Source organism: Vanrija pseudolonga, chromosome 4 (assembly GCF_020906515.1).
Source record: "Vanrija pseudolonga chromosome 4, complete sequence".
Taxonomy (NCBI): Eukaryota; Fungi; Basidiomycota; class Tremellomycetes; order Trichosporonales; family Trichosporonaceae; genus Vanrija; species Vanrija pseudolonga.
This window is the reverse complement of record NC_085852.1, coordinates 2769817-2787974: the sequence shown is the minus strand read 5'-3', so window position 1 is coordinate 2787974 and position 18158 is coordinate 2769817. Positions and strand designations below refer to the sequence as shown.

Here is an 18158-nt window from a genome sequence, read left to right as displayed (position 1 = left end):
ACGGAGGAGTGGGTTGGTGGACATTCTGGGGGGGCGAGATGTGCGGTCACGGGCACTGCAAGCCGCTGCCACGCGAGGACAGTGGGTTGTACTCCATAGAGAAACACCTTACAGTACACCACACACACCTCTCCCCCAAGCATAGCCATAGATTCTGTATTCATCGAGTGCTCTATTAAGGTCCTACGCCTGGTCCGCCTGGTCCGCCACCTCGTCTTTCACAATGCAAGTTCGGCCCGACTTGGGCCCGCACGGAGCCTGTGACGGCGCAGGGCCAGTGCACCAAGGCGCGACGTTGTTGGTCGTGAACGTCTTGACGAGCTCATCGTGGACAAAGCACCCGTCGGTCGTCTTGTCCCACAGCTGCGAACCAGAGTACACCTGGCCGAAAGAGCAGCACGTGATGGTCACGGGTGCTCCGTACGCGTACGTCTTGACGATGGGGGAGTTGAGGAACGGCGCCGAGCGGCACCGCGCGCCCGAGGTCGACTTGATCTTGTAGGGCCCGGCCGCGGTGGCGGAGGACGCGAGGGCGAGGAGGGCGAGTACGGGAGCGAGGAGCACTGCGGTGTGAGGTGAGCGGCGACACGCGAGGAACAGCAACGACAACTCACTCTTGATGGTTTGTGCAGGTGTTGGGAGTATTAGTTGCGAGGGGACCGTCCACCTTTTGTACCCTTTGCGATGGAGGTAAACAACTTGGGCAAGTCGAGTCGAGTACGCGTCGACGTGACGCGGCGACGGACGGAGAGGGGAAGACGCGACGCGGTGCGGCGACGGGCACAGCACCCCGCGAGACCTCAGAGTGAGTGTGGCGTTTTAATGATCGCCACCCACCGTTGGCGGCGGCCATCGTCGCCGAGGCCGCGTTTCAGACTCCCGCCGTCGGTACGATGCGTCGGGTTGGGGGTGGGTGGGTGATGTGTCGGGTTCTTGTCGGTGAGACGGAGACTCTCCCAGTGTGCGTTTCGGGATGGCCGCGCGCCCGCCACTTTGGCCGGTGCCTTCATCCAGATTAAAGAGTGGGTCGGGTCTGGGGGCACAACCCGCGGCCAAGGTAACAACTTGTTACATGCAAGACAAACCATGCTATGATACACCCGTGTACAGGTCTACTTCCCCCTAGAGCGCTTGCCAGCGCGCTCCCAATGTCCCTCAGCCTTCCCCTCGTCTCCCGACTCGAACTGCCACTCGTCGGCCTCCTGCGTTTCCCCCTCGCTGCTGTCGTCGATCACAATCGGCGATGGCTCCCTCTTGCGCGTTGCTGCTCGCTGCTCCGCTTTTATGCGACTATTCTTCCGCTTCAGCTTGTCGGCGGCCTCGGAGCCGTCTTTCGCCTTGACGCGGCACACTTCTACGGGCACCCCCACAGACTGGAGCACGTCGATCCACACCTGAATGGGTCAGCACCAACCGTGCCATTTACCCACCCGCTGTGTCTCGGAGAGCTGGTCGCCAGGACCTTTGACTTCCACAAAGCGCACTTCCTTCTCGTCAATGTTCCAAACGCTGGGAGTCAGCTGCTTGCCCAAGCCTTAAGCTCACATGAGGTCGGGTACTCCACTCATTCGGTGTCGATACTCCTCTGATAGCATCCGGCAAATGACGCTGAGTGCGCGGCCACCGAAGCAGGTGACAATCTCTTCGAGCTCGCGAGCACCGTAATCCCAGTTCACACCCACGGCCCATGTTCCCCGTGGCCGTTCGCGCGAGTCTGTCTCACGGAGCATGGCGAGAGCTGTTTCGTTGGACTGCATTGCCTCAAGCCTGGCGTCGATAAGGTCACGTCGTGCCCTGGCAAACGTGTCTTCTCCGAGATCGAGTGGAGCGGTTTGGTACCTGGTCTCAAAAGCCCCAGGTAGCGGATGGAACAGAACAGGCCACATCAAGAGCGTGAACAGAGTACTCAGGATGGAGCCTTCGGCGTGGAATCTGTCTTGTTAGCGCAGCCTCCAGCGAAGCACATACCCCTGATATCCCTTGTCTTCCCACCACTCGAGGACCCAGCCTTCGACGGTGACTTCGCCGTCCCGACCAAGCCAAGCGCTCTTGCCAACTTGTTGCGCTGCTTTTAGGGCGGCGGCCTTCTTCTCGCCATCGTCTAGGCCGAGGCTGGGCTCGCGCTCGCGTCCATTCTCAGTGGGCTGCGAACGCGCCTGCCCGACGTTCTGCTGGACACGCGGCGCCACCACCTCGCGAACGAGGCACTCTTGCAGCTCGGCGTACGAAATGTGGCACTCGTCAGGAGGCAGGCGCAGCTTCTTCTCCAGTCGTGTGAGGCGGCGAGACAGTCCTGGTCGATAGACTGTTGTCAGAAAAGGCAGCGATGCGTGGCTCACTGATATGTGTATCGTCGTCGAGGAGAGCATCGATGCACACCTGCGTTGCCTCCTCGAGCTTCTCAATCTTCTTATCGCCCTTGTTGTAGTGTGTCATCAGGACCAGAGCCAGGCGCTCGTACCACGCGCCTCGCTTGCCTCGCCGCCATCGCCGCTGAGCAAGCAGAGCGCGAAGCACTTCGCATTCCAGGTCGTACTCGTGGAGGACGCCCAAGGCCTCGGCTCCCTGACGTCAGCTAGGCCGCACCGGGTGCGCAGCTCACCTTGTACACGATCCTAGTGAGTACATGCCCGGTCTTGAAACGGTCGCCTGCGATATTGGCCTCCTCTTGTTCCAGGTTGGGCGCTCGGCCACCCTCCCCAGCCACCATCTCCTGCCACTCGGGCCAGATTGACTCCCAGAGCTTGCGGACGAGCTTGGCACCATCAGTCCTCGAGAGCATCTGCTGCTGCATTCCGAACCCGCCACCTCCGCGGCGCTGTTCGGCCCAGTTATCGCCCAAGGTCTCGGACACGAGCACCTCTTTGAGCACTGCGCTCTCCCACGCAATGAGCTCATCGCGGTCCTTCCAGATGACGGAGCGTGTCGGCTCGCCATAGTCTGGATAGTTGCGCTTGTTCGACGTGACCAGAATCGGAGGGAGCATGAGAGCCGGGGCGAACGTGGACTGTGGCGGCGTGCGCGAGAAGATCAAGTTGACGCGCGCTACGAGCGTAAACAGCGCCGGGTCAATCTGCACGACATGTCCGTCGACGTACGGCAGGAGCTCGGCGAGGACCTTGTGCTCCGAGGTCATAGTGGCCGACATCGTGCGTTTGACTGGCCCATTCGTGGCTTTTGCCTTGCCCTTTCCCTTGAGCGGCGCGAACCCCAGCGTGGTCTGCTTGCACGCAACATCCTTGAGGGCGCGCATCGTCGATTCACGGGACACGAGCAAGTTCATGGGGACCTTGCGTGCCCTCGCGACACGCCGCAGGTCTTCGGCTGGGATACACGACATGATGTCGTCGAGAGACAGGCCTGATTCGTCGTGCGCCAGCGCGTCGATCGTATCTGGCGGCTGGGAGAGCTCGACCTCGACCTCAGGCATCGACTTTGAAGAAGATGCCCAATTTGACCCAGACTGGCTGCCCTCGGCGGACGACCCCTGTTCCGACCACAGACTCACGCGGATCGCTTCGGCGAGTTCTGGATCCGCGCGCTCCTCCTCGGTGCTCAGCCCAGTCGGCAGTTCGGCCCACGGCCTGGCGTCTGGATGGCGTTCCGGCTGCGCCCTCCGTGCGTCTGTCGCCGCTCGCTGGTCCCTTTCGTCGCTCAGCAAGTCCTCCGGCAAGTCGAGCGGGAGACACAGCGCCCTGGCGGCGCGCTTGACACCTTCCTCGCCCAGCTCGGCCGAGTACGCCGGCACTATGCTCGCGAACGGGTGTACCTTCTTCGGGCGGCGCAGGAGGAGCCTTGTAAGGAGGTACAACGGCTGGTCTGAGCCATGTCAGCGGCAGCGCGACATCGCGCACGTACATTCCAGGCTGACGATATGCCGCAGGACCCAGAGCTCGCGCGGGGTGAAGAGGTACGCCTCGGACTCGAGCACGGTACGCAGCATCTCGTCAAAGAGCTTGACGTACATCGATATCTGGGGTCAGTGTCGTTGGCTGCAGGCAGGCTCACCCGTCCGCGGGTATCGTTGCCGGTCCCATCGCGCTGCTCCTCTTCTTCTTCTTCTTCGGGTGACGGCTGTGCTGTGCGCGCCGGGCTGGGCGCCCACGACTCCTCGTCGAGGAGCTCAGGCGGCGGCGAGCTCATGCACTCTGCTGCCATGTTGATGCGGCGAAAAGCAGTCAGTCGCGCGCCATTGTCTCTTGCAGGTGGGTGTAAGTGCAAGTCCAGTCGATTTGCGGGGCCCGAAATGTTGACGCGACTTGAATAGTGGAGGCGGTCATTGGAGGGGGCTGGGTGAGCCTGACACTTTTGGGTCCGTGTCAGGTAGACACACCTTCAACGACGCGCCGTTCCGTACTGCTCGATGCTTCAACGACGACGAGTTGCACTTCGCTCACGGCCCACCTCATCTATCCCGGCACAATGCTCCGCGCCTCTCGCCCTCTCTTCGCCGTCGCCAAGTGAGCATCCACTCGGGCTGCATGCTGCCTGCGGCGTTGTGCCTGCGCCGAGAAGCTGGAAGCCGTCGTTTCTTCAACGACCTGTCCTCGCTCTCATCGGGGCATCAGCAACTCGTCGGCAGCGGCAGCGGCTCCACTGCAGCCTCTGCGCAGCTACCCATCGATTGGACACACCGCTGACCCCCACGCAGGACGCTCAAGGCCTCGACCGGCATCACGGGCGTTCCGGTCCACTCCAACCCCCTGCCGGCCCTGACCAAGGTCTACAACCAGACCTTGACATCGCTCTCGGCCCTCCCCGCGACCTCGGTGTACCGCCAGGCGGCCGAGGCGCTGACAAAGCACCGCCTCGCGGTCGTCGAGAAGGCCAACGGCGACATCCCCGCCGTCGAGAAGGAGCTCGGTACCATCGTCGAGGTTGCCCTCCAGGAGGCCGAATCGGAGCTCTCCCTCTCGGGCCAGGTCGCCGAGTGGAAGGTGTAAGTAAAGCGTGGCGGCGGCGGCGGTGGTGCTGACGACGATGCTAGCTGGGAGCCCCTCGAGGAGAAGCCCCACCCCGACCAGTGGAGGTACTTTGACCCAACTGGCGACTCGCTCTAAGCGGTGCGGATGGGTATTGTAGAGGCATGCAACAACACAACAGGATAGGTGGGGCCGGGGGCTGGATTCTGACCTGTGATGCGGGTGCCGAGGCGGCGGCATTGATGGTTGCCGAGAGGGCGACGGCGATGGCGACGCCCGGCCGCACTGGCGCTATGTCTCGTCGTGCGAACGCACCGCCGCAACCGCAGTTGCAAGTCACTGAGAAGTCCTCTCCACTGCAACGCAAGCGGACAGCCCTGTGCGCTACCGTAAGCCGTCCAGTCTGAGAATAAGGCGGCCTCTCTGCGTGTACCGTGATGAGGGCCTGCGTGGTAGGCAGATGGCGGTGCTGGTTAGTGGTGTGGCGGAACGAACGAACGAACCTCCTCCCACATTGCCGCTGCACACGGCTTCGCGAATCCGCGGACAACGCAGGAAGGAAGCGATGGCCTCGTTGGTTCGCTCACTGAGCGTAGCCGTAGCGCGACGCACCAAACTCGCCCAACTTCTCGCGCGCGAGACATCGTCCTGGCTCAGCTAGTATCGCGCGCTCCGCGTTTGTCGGCTCCCACTAAGCTAGGTTGCGCGCGGGCGCGGGTTCAGTTCTTGGCACAGCCAACTGCAATCAGAGGTGTGGTCCAGAATCGTTCGCTGCACTGCCCACTGCCCTGGCATCTGACACTGATCTCAAACCTCAACCCTTAGTAGCCCAGGCGGTTACTGATTCGCTCATCTTCCGCAACTTTAGACCACCGCCCCAACTATTCTGAGCTCCTGATGAATGATATGCCATGTGAAATCGATGATCTAAACAAGGGCTTGCGCGGAATGCAAGAGGCTATGATGCAAGAATGACAACGCGCAAGGTGTGGGAGTGCCACCCGAGTCTATGCTACAGTGTAGCAGGGGGCAGTGTGTTTATGATGAGAGTGTAGTTCGATGTGTGTGTGTGGGTTGTGGAAGTGTTCAGGCCAGGCTCTTTGATGGTGGTGCCGCCTTTGCCGCCTTCTTGTTCCTCTCAGAGAACTCGACAAACGCATACCATGCGCCGCCGATCAGAGTCAGGAGGATGCCAATGCCGTTGGTGATGGAAATTTGGAGGTTGAACAAGACTACGGCCAGTGCGATTGTAAGAACCTGCTTGCAACTAGGATGGGTTAGTAGAGTTTCTCAGGGAAACTACAGTGGTTCGACTCACTTCGCAGACACGGTCATGGTGAGAGCGCCGGCCTTCTTGTTGGCCGTAAACGACACAATGTTGAGACCACAGGCGATGATGCCGTTGATAAGAAGGGCCACGGCCTTTGTTCTCGTCATTTGTGTGGCTCCGTAGCGACGGACCCTCTCGAGCTCGCCAGTCCACCAGCCGTAGAAGACACACTGGACGAAAGCGAGGGGCGACATGCGCATCAAGAGGTCCAGAGGGTGCAGCTTGAGACGGCCGCCTCCACCAGTCTGGATGAGGTTGGTGACAACCGTCTTAAGCGCCGCCAGTAGTGTGCCAAGGAGAGTGAGGATCAAGCCCATGGCAGTAAAGTAGTAGTCGCCATACGTCCTGAGTAAGGTCAGCCCACCTGCGCCGGTCGCCAACTCCTGAATTGCCACTCACGCAAATCCGACGCCAGCAACCACTGGCAACAAGCTGACCAGCTTGTTGATGCTAAACCTTTGGCGCAGAACGGCCGCCGAAATGAAGATGGTGAACAATGGGGTTGCAGCTCGGACCACTTGATGGAACTGGACTGATTAGATCTACACAGGGCCAAGCGACCGCTCAAACTCACTGGCACAGTGACTAATTGTAATGAAATGTTGCTGACGGCAATGTTGATGGTGTACAGGACCGAGAATGCAGCCAGGATGAGGTTCTCATGCTGCGTCAACCTTGCCGGTGTGAAGGCGCCTCTTTCCAGGGCAATGTAGCAGCCAGCACATCCCGATAGGGCGTGAAGTCCGGTAAGGGTCTGCCAAGTCAGCTAACGGCGGCAGCGACTACAACTTTTGTTTAGACTCACGTAGGGAAAGGGGAAGGACACTAGGACGACCTTGTTGAACAGCGTCAAGCCCAGGTTGAAGAAGAAGTACATGCCAAGCCAGTAGGGCGTCGAGTTTGTGAACTTGTTGGCTGCGGCCGCGTCGGTGTTTGAAGTGGAGGGTTCCGGGCCATACGCCGCAGATCCGTTAGATCCTGAGGCTAGCTGTCGCTCGCCGTTGGGATATGTGCGGTTCCACGCCGTGCTCTCTTGGTAGTTTGGAGGAGGTTCCTTTTTGCCATCGATAGGAACGTATGGGTCGTCGGATGGAGACGCCTTGGGTGGTGTGCCCGAAAGGAAGCCCGTCTGGATCGTCGGTCTCTGGGGGTGATGGGACCGTTCTCGATACCCTTCGGGCTGCGCCGATGCGAGGGACGACGTCGTAAACGTCGCAGTAGTGAAATCACTTCGTGGGGGAGGTCCAAGAGGGGGTCGTGAGGAGTAGGTGACCGACGCAGACTTGCGATGTGGTGGCTGTGGTGCAGCATCGGACAGATCGACCGGGGACGGCACCGCCGTCCCGTTTGGTCTTGAATGCGATGCCGATGATGCAGGACGGACAATGCCGCTGCTGCTCGCTGCGGCCGCAGCAGTCTCCCCCGCCTTGGCTTCGTCACCGACGTAGGCTGACGGCTCACCGTGGTGGCCGTTGGCCGTTGTCATCTGTGTGACCAGGGGCGGCGAGAATTGAGCTGGTGTAAGTGGGATGGGGCTGTCCGGTGGTGATACCGATGCGCTGTGTGTGGAACGTTCTTCGGCAGTGCCAGACATAGAATGGATAGGAAATGGGGTTCGGTGCAGCGTGTGACCGAAGTGTGCTGTGGGCCCGACGAGGCCGTGTGCGTGTGTTTGGACTGCTGCTGCTGCTGCGCAAAGAAGAACAAGACGTGACTTGCTCTCCTCTCAAAATCTCTTGGCGGGGGCGTTGGGGGCGCAAGACTAGTTGTGCTCGTGCACGAGGACACCTAGCAAGGTAGTGAGCGACGTATGTGGTGGTGGTGGTGGTGGTGGCTTGGCGACGACCCTCGTTGACGCTCAGATCGCGCGCGGAGTATGAGGGCTGGGGTGGCTGCCTTGTGTTGTTGAGAAGGAGCGTGCGTGTGGGTGGGTGCGTCGATATTGATGGGCGATGCGGGGCAGCAGGCAAGCAGGCCGGGTCAACAGTCGCACGTGTAGTCGGGCGGGTTAAGCTACTCTGTCGAGGCCGTCGGCAAAGCTGAAGATCCCGTCGAGTGGAGCCGACGACGACGACGCGTGTGTTGATGGCGTGTGTGGTGGCTGGAGTGTGCAATGCAGCAAGCCGGGGGGGGGGGGGTGTGAGTGACGATGGAGGTGGTGGTGGTGTCTGTCGGGTTGGGCTGGTTGCTGCTGCTGCTGCTGCTGCTGCTGCGGAGTGCGCGTGTATGGTCCAGGCGGGTACAACTGCGTACGGTGAAGGGCCAGCTTTAAATGCGCAGTCGAGCCAAAGTGACGATACGCGAAACAGTCGAGCCTTCAATTGAGTCGGCGGCAGGTTGAGTTCAGGCGGGGCGGGGCTTCTAAACCGGTAGTAGACGCGACAAGGGGGACGAGTATATCTACAAGCACGTTGATGCGTGCAATGATTTGGATGTGTGGGGTACAAGACAAAGAGGCGTGGCGTGTTGGCAGAGTTAAGTGGTGGAGTGGCTCTTTGGTCAACCAAGGATAATGAGAAAGAAGGTTGTTCAGCCAAAAGACAGGGGTGGAACGACGAGGGGCTGCCATGCATGGCTTGCCTTGCCCCTGTTGTAATGCATCTGGTGCCGACACTCTCTCCTCATCGAACAAGCCATGCTGCTGCTGCGTGTGCTAGCAGCCTGCAGCCAGCCAGCCGGTCAAGCCAAGGTGAGGTGCAACGCGACAGGAACCTTGTAGGTTTGAAGGGCTTGGCCCCCGTCCGCAGCAGGTCCGGCCCCGATACTCGCGAGTTGGGTGGCGCCAACCCCTTGTCTTCTGTGACGGCTTCCTCTCTCTGGCTGTATGGCGGGCGGCCGGTCACTGCGCTCACTGCTACTCCTGCCGCTTCGCTGCTTTACTACGCGACGACCCCCGCAGTTACTCGTGACGTTTGCAGCAGCAGCAGCAGCAGCAGCCCGCCTACTCTCTCTGGGAAATCAAACTCGGCACGACTTGTATCACATCAGCATCACATTGTACCTGGCGATTACAAGGGGTATTCATATTCCCCCCTCTCTCACTCCGTTGCATGGCCTCTCTTGCTGACGACGAGACAGACGACGACGACTCCACAACTTAATAACTGGGTGCATCTCGAGCCAGAGCCAGATTCAAGCTTTAATCGTGGACATGGACAGACGACTACGGCTGTTGGCCGTTGCCGAAGAGGCAGGTGAGTGAGGGGGGACGACTACGGTGACCCAGAGGGGTGCGTGCAACCCAAAGGGGCGCCGCCCCGGGATGAGGAAACCCCAAGAGATTTCAGGGAAATCTCATTCCTGAAAGCCTGTTGCCGAATGATTCAGGGCAGGACGGCGGCGGCGCAGAAAGGGGGAAGACAAAAAAAGCGACTGCGCACGAGCAAGCAGCAGCACCACGGCACCGGCGGCGTAGACGACGACGAGGGTCGACGAGGAGGGGCGCGGCGTCGAGAGGGGGGGGCGTAAATGGGCGTCGTCTTGGCAAGACACGTCCCGTGCACTCTGCCCTGAAAGGTTTCTGAACGGGTTTGGGCGGGCCCACCCGCCCGCAGACACAAAAGTGTCCGTCCTAGTCTCTACCATGGAACTGGGACACGCACGACGCGCCAACTTTTACACTCTGGCGACTACCCTTGCAACTGTGCCTGGACCTGGCTGGCTGGCTCAAAAGTCACATCTCTCAACAATCAAACCACTCTCGACTTGCCGGCGGGCGGGCGCTTAGGCGGTTGGGCGTTTGGAAGACGCGAAGACGCCAAGGGCGTAGAGGCGCTCTTCGAGGCGGCTTCGAGGCGTCAGAATGAGCCTGAGAGCATTCGTCGGTCCGAGCTTGGGGACAGCAGCAGTAGCAGCAACAGTACAGCCTCGACGAAGAACAACAAACACACCGCCGCCGCCCCCGCCGCCCAGAAGGCGCAGCTTACGCATCGCATACTTAGTTTGATAAGCTGCGGCGAGGGGGGTCGACCTGCCCGCCATCAGCCACTTGCGCATGTGTTCGTCGGGCATGCGTGTGAGCGAGCAGCGGTGTCTGCGTGCATGTGTATACGTTGCCGGCAATACGTCGCTGCGCATTAGAGCACGCCAGTCGTGCTGCGTCTCCCGCAGCCTTCCGTCGGTGTGTTGTTGCGTGTAAATCCACTGCGGCTTTCCCGTTCCACGTTCCACAGTAATAGATAAATGAAGTGCTATAGAGCTATTAAGCAGTTCACGCGAGCCGATGCCCAGGTATTACAACACAGTCATGGCCCCTCAATGTGACGGCATGCGGGAGAGAATGATGGCCCGGTAAGGAAGAGTCGGAGCGTGATGTGGAGCGCGTCTGGCACTTGAGAGCACGGCGCCAAGCAAACGGAAATGGGCGCTCAGGTCGAAATGAATCAATGCGGATGGCTTCGGGAACAAACGTGGGATCAATGAGGGAGGTGGAAATAAATATGGTTGCTTGTGTCCACGTGCGTAGTTGAGGACTGTTTAAATAATTGTTGCCGTCGAAACAATCGGCGATTGTGCAATCGCCGAAACTGGATTTTAAATGGGGGCAAGATTTAGGGTATGTACATCGAGAAGTTCGCACCCAGTGCACTGCTGGCTGGTGCAGTCGCTGGCTGGCTGGCCCTCGCCTGCCCGCACCACACCCACCCACTCGCCTGGCTGGCCTGGCTGCTCGCTCGCTCGCTGCCCTCCTCCCTCCTCCTCCCACTGGCACGCAGCCGTGTACCAGAATTGTCAGTCGTCTGGCTCTTCCATAACCCTCAAGGCAACTCCCTAAAAGTGCGTGCACGACGACGACACTACACACACCCAGACGACAGCGCTGACCTCTTGCTCCTCCTCGCTATTGCCCGCACGCCAATCTACCCGTTGCCCCGAATCCGCTGCTCGCTGTCACTCGTCTGTTACCTGGAATCACATCAAACAACCACAGATGTCGACCTTCTCGTCTACTCCCGTCGTCATTGACGGCAAGGGCCACCTCCTCGGTCGCCTTGCCTCGATCCTCGCCAAGCAGGTGCGTTCGATTCTTGCTGGAGGGAGAGCTGGAGGAGATGGGGATGGAACTGGGATGTGTGGGGCGGAGGAGGGGGCCGAGAGAGGGAGAGGAAGCCCCAACGACGGAGTGCACGAGATGCGCACGACGAGCGCGTTGTTCCCGCGACGTCGCCGTCGAACGTAGGCGTTCTACGCTGTCGTTTGACCCGTCACACGTCCCAGTTCACAGATTTAAGATTTTGGAAGGGAACCACAGCTGACCATGCCTTCTCCTACTCGACTCGCTCTACCAACGCTACTTTCGTCTGCTCGCATCAAACAGATCCTCTCGGGCCAGAAGGTCTCGGTCGTCCGCTGCGAGGAGATCAACGTCTCGGGCTCGTTCTTCCGCAACAAGCTCAAGTACCACGCTTACCTCCACAGTGAGTGTGGACATCGCCAGATCCCCAAGAACCTGCTAACAGTCGTCCAGAGCGCCACATTGTCAACCCCAAGAAGTCGGGTCCCTTCCACCACCGCGCTCCTTCCCGCATCCTCTACAAGGCTGTCCGCGGCATGGTCCCCCACAAGACCCCCCGTGGTGCCGCTGCCCTCCGCCGTCTTGAGCTCTTCGAGGGTGTCCCCCCCGCCCAGGACAAGGTCAAGAAGGTTGTTGTCCCCGCTGCCCTCCGCGTCCTCCGCCTCAAGCCCGGCCGCAAGTACGCCACCCTCAAGCGCATCTCTCACGAGGTCGGCTGGGGCTACAAGGACGTTGTCGACCGCCTCGAGGAGAAGAGGAAGGTCAAGGGCCAGGCCTACTTCGAGCGCCAGCAGGCCGCTCGCAAGCTCCGCGCCAAGGCCGCCGCCTCGGTCCCCGAGAACGCTCTCCTCGCCAAGTTCGGCTACTAAGCGCTTTATGGGCGTGTTAGTTTAGACGGACGGGGTCATTGCGGGAGCGACGACGTTTGGGATACCGGTATTGGGTTACCATGCACTGAGATTCAAAAACACACCGCATCCATGGTGCCGCAGTAGTTGGTATTCTGACGATGTACTTTTGCCATCACGGGGGGAGGTGAAGGGCGGGGTTGAGGCGGGCGAGGTGATGGGTGGGCCCGAGGCTGGTCGGTTTGAGAGAGTGAGCCTGGCTGGCGGTGGGCAGGGGGGCACGAGTGGAGCACGGTCTCATGTGAGCGTGAATGAGCGCAGTTGGACCGCGACCTCTGCACAATCGTTATCTATGCGATCTCTTCTGCATGCTGCAGTGAGCCAGTCAGTCCATACTGCTGGTCGTGTGGCACAGCCAGATGCACCCACCACCCGGTCGACGCCGACAGGCAGGAAGCGAGCCAGTGTGGCAAAATGTTGCCGATCAGTCAGAGCCCCAGTGTCATCCGGGGTCCCGGGTATTGACCGGGACGTAGGTCGAGAGTTACATCAACATCTCGGCGCGTTCATCATCGCCCACTGTCTCTCACTCTCACCCTCGCCGTCCACAATGCTAGAGTACCTCTACGTCTGCAGACACGGGTTCCGGTGTGTAGGCCACCTTGCGCCGCAGCGCTGACGCCGCCGCCAGGACCAACTGGACCAACTCGGGCATGATGAAGGGGCCGACGGGGGTGATCCGCGACTTTCCAGTGAGCCTCCCTCGCCTCCTTCCTCCGCGTTGGCGGCTGACACCCCTAGCTCACGGTGTACGGGCACACGCAGGCGGCCGAGCTGGGCGCCTTCCTCTCCTCCCCGGACCGCACGGCGCCGCACCCGCCGCCAGAACGCGTCATCTCGTCGCCGTTCATCCGGTGCGTGGCGACGAGCGCCCCCACAGCCGCAGCCTTGACCCGCGCGGGCAAGAACGGCGCCATCGCCATCGACCACGGCGTGATGGAGTACTACGGCACCACGCCGGCCAACACGGGCCTGCACCCGCGCCCGGCGCCCAACGGCGCCGCGGACCTCGACCAGTTCTATCCTGGGATGCTGGACGAGGAGTACGGGAGCACGCTTTACCCGTCGCGCCATGGCGAGCGCGTGCGCGACGTGTTTGCGCGTGCCGAGCTGTTCGCGGACACGTGGGTCGGGCGCATGGACGAGGAGGGGGTGCGCAGCGCCGTGGTCTTCTCGCACGCTGCCATTGTTATTGCGTTGGGGCGGGTGGTACGTCGACGGGCGGAGTGGAGGGAGTGCAATGCTGACCCACGCGCAGCTCACCGGCGACCTCTCACTGCAAGTGTCCGCGGCGTGTGCCGCGACCTCGCTGTACCGCCGTAAACCCGGCACGCTGGGCGGCGCAGGCGACTGGGAGCGCGTGTATGACGGCAGGGCCGACTACCTCCCCAACGGCGCCGAGCGGGACTGGAGCGTGCGTGTGGGCGTGGGCGCTAGCGCACATGGCTGACGAACGCAGTGGGAGCAGGTCGGCATCGAGACGCTCGACGACGGTGACACTGTTTGGGTGAGTGCGCTGAAGGTGTTGCGGTATGCTGACCCCGCGCCAGGACGAAGGCGACATGCAGCCCTACACCCCGGCCGACGACCTGCCTGTCGGCCTCGCGCCGGGCATGGACAAGTACCTCCGCGGACGGAGCGTCGTGTATGACCCGCCTAAGGAGGCGACGATACGTCCTCCGGTTTCGCGGCTATAGAAGCACAAGAAGAAGACAAGCAGGTAGTAGCATGCAGCATGAAGCATTTGGTTATGGCCAGACTGGGCGTTGTGGCGGCGCACATATGCCACTCGGCTGGCTCGCGCAACGCTCTCAGCTCCTGACATGAGACACTTCTGCTCCGCCTCGTATACCAAGTAGCTGCTCACGACAGCAGCGTTAGTTGCAGCCCAGTCCGTCCCAACAGTGCACCCTCAGCCACACTCCCTTTGCCCACCCCTCCCCTCCCCCCCCTCCCCCACCCATTGCCTGCAGCGTACTGCATTTTGATCGCTGTACAGATCATGGTACCGACCCTACACAGCCACCGGCTCCACCCATGCGCAGATGCAAACCAGTGTCATACATCGCCCCACCCAAAAGTCTAGCAGTGTGTGGTGCTTAAGCCTCCTCAGTGCGGAGCTTGGCGGCGGCGTTGGTGATCTTGACGCCGAGGATCTTGGCGCGCTGGACAATCTCGATGCGCTTCTTCGACGAGACACCGTGGCCGATGGCGGCGGCGTACTTGCCCGAGTGCATGAGGAGGAGCTCGAGGTCGTTGACGTTCTGGACGAGGATCTCCTTGTGGCCCGAGGGGAGGAGGTGGCGGGTCTTCGAGTTCGAGCCGTAACCGATCTTGGGCATGGGGGTCTGGCCCTTGAAGCGACGACGAACCTGCGGGGGGTGTCAGTGGGGTTCACTTGGTTGTTGGCATGGTATCGTGGGTCGGCGAGGGGGTTCAAGATTTGTGGTTCGGCAGGGAAAAGCTGCACGCGAGTGGGACGGTACGACGGCGCACGAACAGCGTACACAGCGACAACAGTACCGCTGCTGCACACTGCGCACGTCGCTGCTCCGCTCGCCCGTCCCACAGCGCTTGCTCCTCATCCAAGCCCGTCCTCTCAACCCTTCCTCGCCCGACAATCCATGCCCGCCAAATCCACGTACGCGGTTGTCGATACCCTTGGGCTTCCTCCACGACTCCTTGACGGAGTGGTAGCGGTCCGACTGGTGGCGCTTGAAGACCTTGGTGCGCTTCTTGACGATGGGGATGGTGGACGGCATCGTGACTGTTGGGTGTGTGGTCGAAGGGCGTCGAGAAGAATTTAAGAGCGCGAGGAACAGCAGCGAAGACGAGGCGAGTTTCAAGAGCGCGGGTAATGGGCAAACACGAGGCGCACGTTGTCAGCACTAGGTCCTTGTCGTTGTCGTCGCTGTCGTTGTTGACGGCGCTGGGCTCACCTGTCTGGTCTTGACGGTTAGTTAGAACACAGTGCGCCTCTTCAGTTTCGTCGACGACCTCTGGCGGACAGACGGCTGCAGCGACCAGCAGACGACAGTGCACCACTCTGCAGTGGATGGCAGGCGGGATCAAAATCGTCCATCGAAAATGTGTCTGCGGCGTTTCGGCATTTCGACGCGATTCAAGCCGCTAAGCAGCGTGGCAATTCTGGGAACAGATGCATGACGGAACCAAAAATGTCTACTATGGAGCCCCGGACCAACTATCGAATTGCCCAGCTGGGAGGCGTCAGTGAGAATGAACGCATGCACGACCGACTCACGTCTTGACGGTGAACAGCTCGTTCGGGAGGCCCTCCTGGACCTCCTCCTTGACGACCTTGAGTCCGGCCTCCTCGAAGACCTCGAGCCACTTGCCGTTGGACCTGGGGCGTGGGTGTCAGTGGGCCGTAGCGCAGGGAACAGTGCCACACCACCACACCTACCTCGTCAGACTCGAGTCCTCCTCGTCGAGGAACTCGTTGCCCTTGCCGTCGGGACCGTCCTCGCAGCAGTTCTCCTTGACCATGATCAGAGGCTGGCCGTACGGGCTGGCTTCCTCGGCAATGTCGGCGCTGACGCGGAGAGACGCCTTGGCGCGGCGCAGGAACGCGACGAGGTCGGCGTGGGTCAGGTGGCCTGGGGAGTTAGTCTGGGTTCAATCATTGAAGCTGGACACCCACCCAAGCACCACTGGCACCAGATACTGCAGCTGTTAGCACGCAAGTTCCCCCACCCCCCACTCACAGATCGTACTGGACGGCCGCCTCGGCGTCCCCAAACGCGCCGCCGTCGTCACCTGTGCGCGCCTCGCCGACGACGCTGTGCTCCTCGACCCCGCGCGCGGGATACGCTGGGTTGAGCTGCTGGAGCCCAACCCTCGTGAACCAGACGCGCTTCCCGCGGCCCTTGTTAAGCTCGGCGACGCGGCGCGCATTCTCCTTGCCCTCCTCCTCGTCCCTGATCTTGCCGAGGCGCGGCAGCTCGCGCCACTCGCCCGCCGCCGCGGCGCGCTCGGCCTCGTCGATAAAGTGCTTGACCGGCTCGGCGAGCACCACGTCATCAAAGAGCGGTAGGAGCACCTTGTTCGTCACGCGCCCGATGCCGGCGCCGACGTCGAGCGCCGTCAGGCGGTACGCCGGCCGCGGGGGCGGGTTGGGCGTCAGCGGCGAGTCGAACGTGTGCAGCTGCGGCAGGAGGGAGAGGAGGAAGAGACGCGACGAGAGCTGGTCGATGTGCGGCACGGGCTGGGGATGTCAGCGGCAGCTTGTAAACACGAAGGCAAGCTACTCACGCCGTTGCCGAAGCCGCCGAGCACGCCGTCGACGCTCGCCTCCACAGCGTCCCAGTACTTGACGCCCTTTGCAAAGTCTGGCCCGGGCGGGCCCTTGCGCAGCGCCGATCCGACGTTCGGGCGTGCCCTCTTGGACGCGTGCTGTGGTCGCGACGGGGGCGGCGGCATGGGGCGACGAGTGGTGATGTGTTGTAAGAGGACGGGGACGGACGACGGGTCAAAGCGTCAGCGTCAGCATACGACAACAACGGTGCGAGGATCGTCCCGGCCCACCTCGCTGTCGTCCGCCTGTCGCGTCAGTGCCGTCTACACGCCGCGCTCACCATTGGGATTAGTTGTACAGATGGCAACGGCGGGATGGAGCGCGTATCAACAAATGTTCGTCGGACCACCTCCACAAGTGGGCCAGGTCACGTGAGGTCGTGGCGGGTCATGCGGGTCAACGCGGCCTGGTGCAGCAGACAGACACGTCGCGGTGCAGCGGGGTGCGTCGAGACACGAATGCAGCAGCACGTCTCGCGGCGTGAGGCAGCGACGAGACGCATCTGTAGCGCGAGTGCATCTGGTGTACTATAGGGGTGGGCTCGACGACTACACTTTGCAGCGCCGCCCACACGATCTGCAACTGGCGGCGCCGCGGCACCCTTAGGCCTCCATTTACGCACACCTTCTCTGCGCCCCTCTCCGACCGCCGAGCCTCGCCCCCTCGCCTTGCAGCTAGCTTGCAGCCGTCACATGTCAGTCGCCCCATGACCTCCGCCCCACATATTGCCTGTAGCCAATTCATCTGGTGGAAGAACAAGCCTTGGGCGAGTTTCACGACTGCTATCCAGCCCAGCCCGGGCACCACCTCCCTCCTCACAGCACGCGATATGTATCCAGTTTTTCTTTTCTCTTTTCTTGCGATCAGGCAAAAGTCGGGCCCACGTCGAGCATTGGTTGTTGGTTGGCAGACGCCGCGGTCAAGCGTTCGTGCGCGAGTCGTTTACCTGGGGGCGCGGGTTAGCCGGTGGTCGTGTGCGACTACAGCAACTATCACTCACTTGGAACGAGCCCTCATCTTTCTCCTCTTGCGACGGAGCTTACGCATACGCTTCTTGCGCCACTTGTCACGCATCCTGGGATGGTTAGGAGTGTTCTTGGACAAAAGTGTGCGCCGGGAAAAGAGCTCGAGGAAGAGTGACGGCCGGCGAGAAAAGTCGGTACGGCGGCAACGAGAGCTGGTCGAGACCGCCCCGCCGTACCTCCTTGCTCGCCGTGTCGTCCTCCCTCGAGCTCGTTGTGCCGTGCGCTGCCTACTCACTTGTTGGTTTTCTGACGGTGGCTGGAGGAGCAATGAGAGGATGTCCAACTCTGAGATGGACAGTGGAGCCCGCGAGCGTACCCAGCCCAGGCTGGGACGTCGACGGATTCAGAAGTTTCCCGGGGCTAATGCCGACATGTGGCGTGGCGGGTGCGAGCAGTTGGGTGCGAGTGGCACTGACGGTCCAGCGGCACATCTAGGCACGCTTTGGCCGTGCAGATGGACTGTTCTGTGGTGGACGGTATGCATGTCTTGTTCTGGGCAGCAGTTCGGCATGCTCGGCAGGTTCGGTACAGAGGCTCGGGACAGAAGCCGGACGCGATGTCACCAACGCCATGGGACAATAGTCGGCCTTCTTGGCGTTGCAGCGTCTGAGCAGTCGCTCCTCCGCGTGTCCAACTCCTGCTAC

The 18158-nt window shown here is 61.3% G+C and overlaps 5 protein-coding genes across 5 annotated transcripts; 3 read left to right on the top strand and 2 right to left on the bottom strand.

The window, feature by feature from the left end:
* Positions 1 to 183: 183 nt before the first annotated feature.
* Positions 184 to 853, bottom strand: LOC62_04G006358 (uncharacterized protein; the record flags this gene model as incomplete). Its single annotated transcript, XM_062772923.1, has 2 exons — positions 184 to 563; positions 838 to 853. The coding sequence occupies 2 exons, from the start codon at positions 851 to 853 to the stop codon at positions 184 to 186; spliced, it is 396 nt and encodes a 131-aa protein (XP_062628907.1).
* A 259-nt stretch (positions 854 to 1112) lies between these two features.
* On the bottom strand, positions 1113 to 4158 carry SPBC146.06c (Fanconi-associated nuclease 1; the record flags this gene model as incomplete). The annotated part of the gene is made up of 8 exons (XM_062772922.1): positions 1113 to 1394; positions 1431 to 1509; positions 1546 to 1932; positions 1969 to 2305; positions 2340 to 2565; positions 2603 to 3819; positions 3859 to 3973; positions 4009 to 4158. 8 exons carry the CDS (start codon positions 4156 to 4158, stop codon positions 1113 to 1115), a joined length of 2793 nt encoding a protein of 930 aa, XP_062628906.1.
* A 225-nt stretch (positions 4159 to 4383) lies between these two features.
* On the top strand, positions 4384 to 5107 carry NDUFA5 (NADH dehydrogenase [ubiquinone] 1 alpha subcomplex subunit 5). The gene is made up of 3 exons (XM_062772921.1): positions 4384 to 4460; positions 4652 to 4939; positions 4988 to 5107. Exons 1-3 carry the CDS (start codon positions 4423 to 4425, stop codon positions 5058 to 5060), a joined length of 399 nt encoding a protein of 132 aa, XP_062628905.1. The 5' UTR covers positions 4384 to 4422; the 3' UTR covers positions 5061 to 5107.
* Positions 5108 to 10956: 5849 nt separating this feature from the next.
* On the top strand, positions 10957 to 12292 carry crp-46 (60S ribosomal protein L16). The gene is made up of 4 exons (XM_062772920.1): positions 10957 to 11028; positions 11183 to 11266; positions 11570 to 11669; positions 11720 to 12292. Exons 2-4 carry the CDS (start codon positions 11183 to 11185, stop codon positions 12133 to 12135), a joined length of 600 nt encoding a protein of 199 aa, XP_062628904.1. The 5' UTR covers positions 10957 to 11028; the 3' UTR covers positions 12136 to 12292.
* A 280-nt stretch (positions 12293 to 12572) lies between these two features.
* Positions 12573 to 13924, top strand: YNL108C_1 (putative protein). The gene is made up of 6 exons (XM_062772919.1): positions 12573 to 12762; positions 12806 to 12866; positions 12916 to 13383; positions 13433 to 13588; positions 13634 to 13681; positions 13725 to 13924. Exons 1-6 carry the CDS (start codon positions 12725 to 12727, stop codon positions 13869 to 13871), a joined length of 918 nt encoding a protein of 305 aa, XP_062628903.1. The 5' UTR covers positions 12573 to 12724; the 3' UTR covers positions 13872 to 13924.
* The last annotated feature ends 4234 nt before the right edge of the window (positions 13925 to 18158 follow it).

Excerpts from the sequence above, each read along its gene's own strand:
- NDUFA5 (XM_062772921.1), top strand. The coding sequence starts at position 4,423 with ATGCTCCGCGCCTCTCGCCCTCTCTTCGCCGTCGCCAA. Across the intron at positions 4,461-4,651 it reads CCTCTCTTCGCCGTCGCCAA|GACGCTCAAGGCCTCGACCG; the intron begins GTGAGCATCCAC and ends ACCCCCACGCAG. Across the intron at positions 4,940-4,987 it reads CAGGTCGCCGAGTGGAAGGT|CTGGGAGCCCCTCGAGGAGA; the intron begins GTAAGTAAAGCG and ends CGACGATGCTAG.
- crp-46 (XM_062772920.1), top strand. The coding sequence starts at position 11,183 with ATGTCGACCTTCTCGTCTACTCCCGTCGTCATTGACGGCAAGGGCCAC. Across the intron at positions 11,267-11,569 it reads CCTCGATCCTCGCCAAGCAG|ATCCTCTCGGGCCAGAAGGT; the intron begins GTGCGTTCGATT and ends CGCATCAAACAG. Across the intron at positions 11,670-11,719 it reads GTACCACGCTTACCTCCACA|AGCGCCACATTGTCAACCCC; the intron begins GTGAGTGTGGAC and ends ACAGTCGTCCAG.
- YNL108C_1 (XM_062772919.1), top strand. The coding sequence starts at position 12,725 with ATGCTAGAGTACCTCTACGTCTGCAGACACGGGTTCCG. Across the intron at positions 12,763-12,805 it reads GTCTGCAGACACGGGTTCCG|GACCAACTGGACCAACTCGG; the intron begins GTGTGTAGGCCA and ends CGCCGCCGCCAG. Across the intron at positions 13,682-13,724 it reads ACGACGGTGACACTGTTTGG|GACGAAGGCGACATGCAGCC; the intron begins GTGAGTGCGCTG and ends ACCCCGCGCCAG.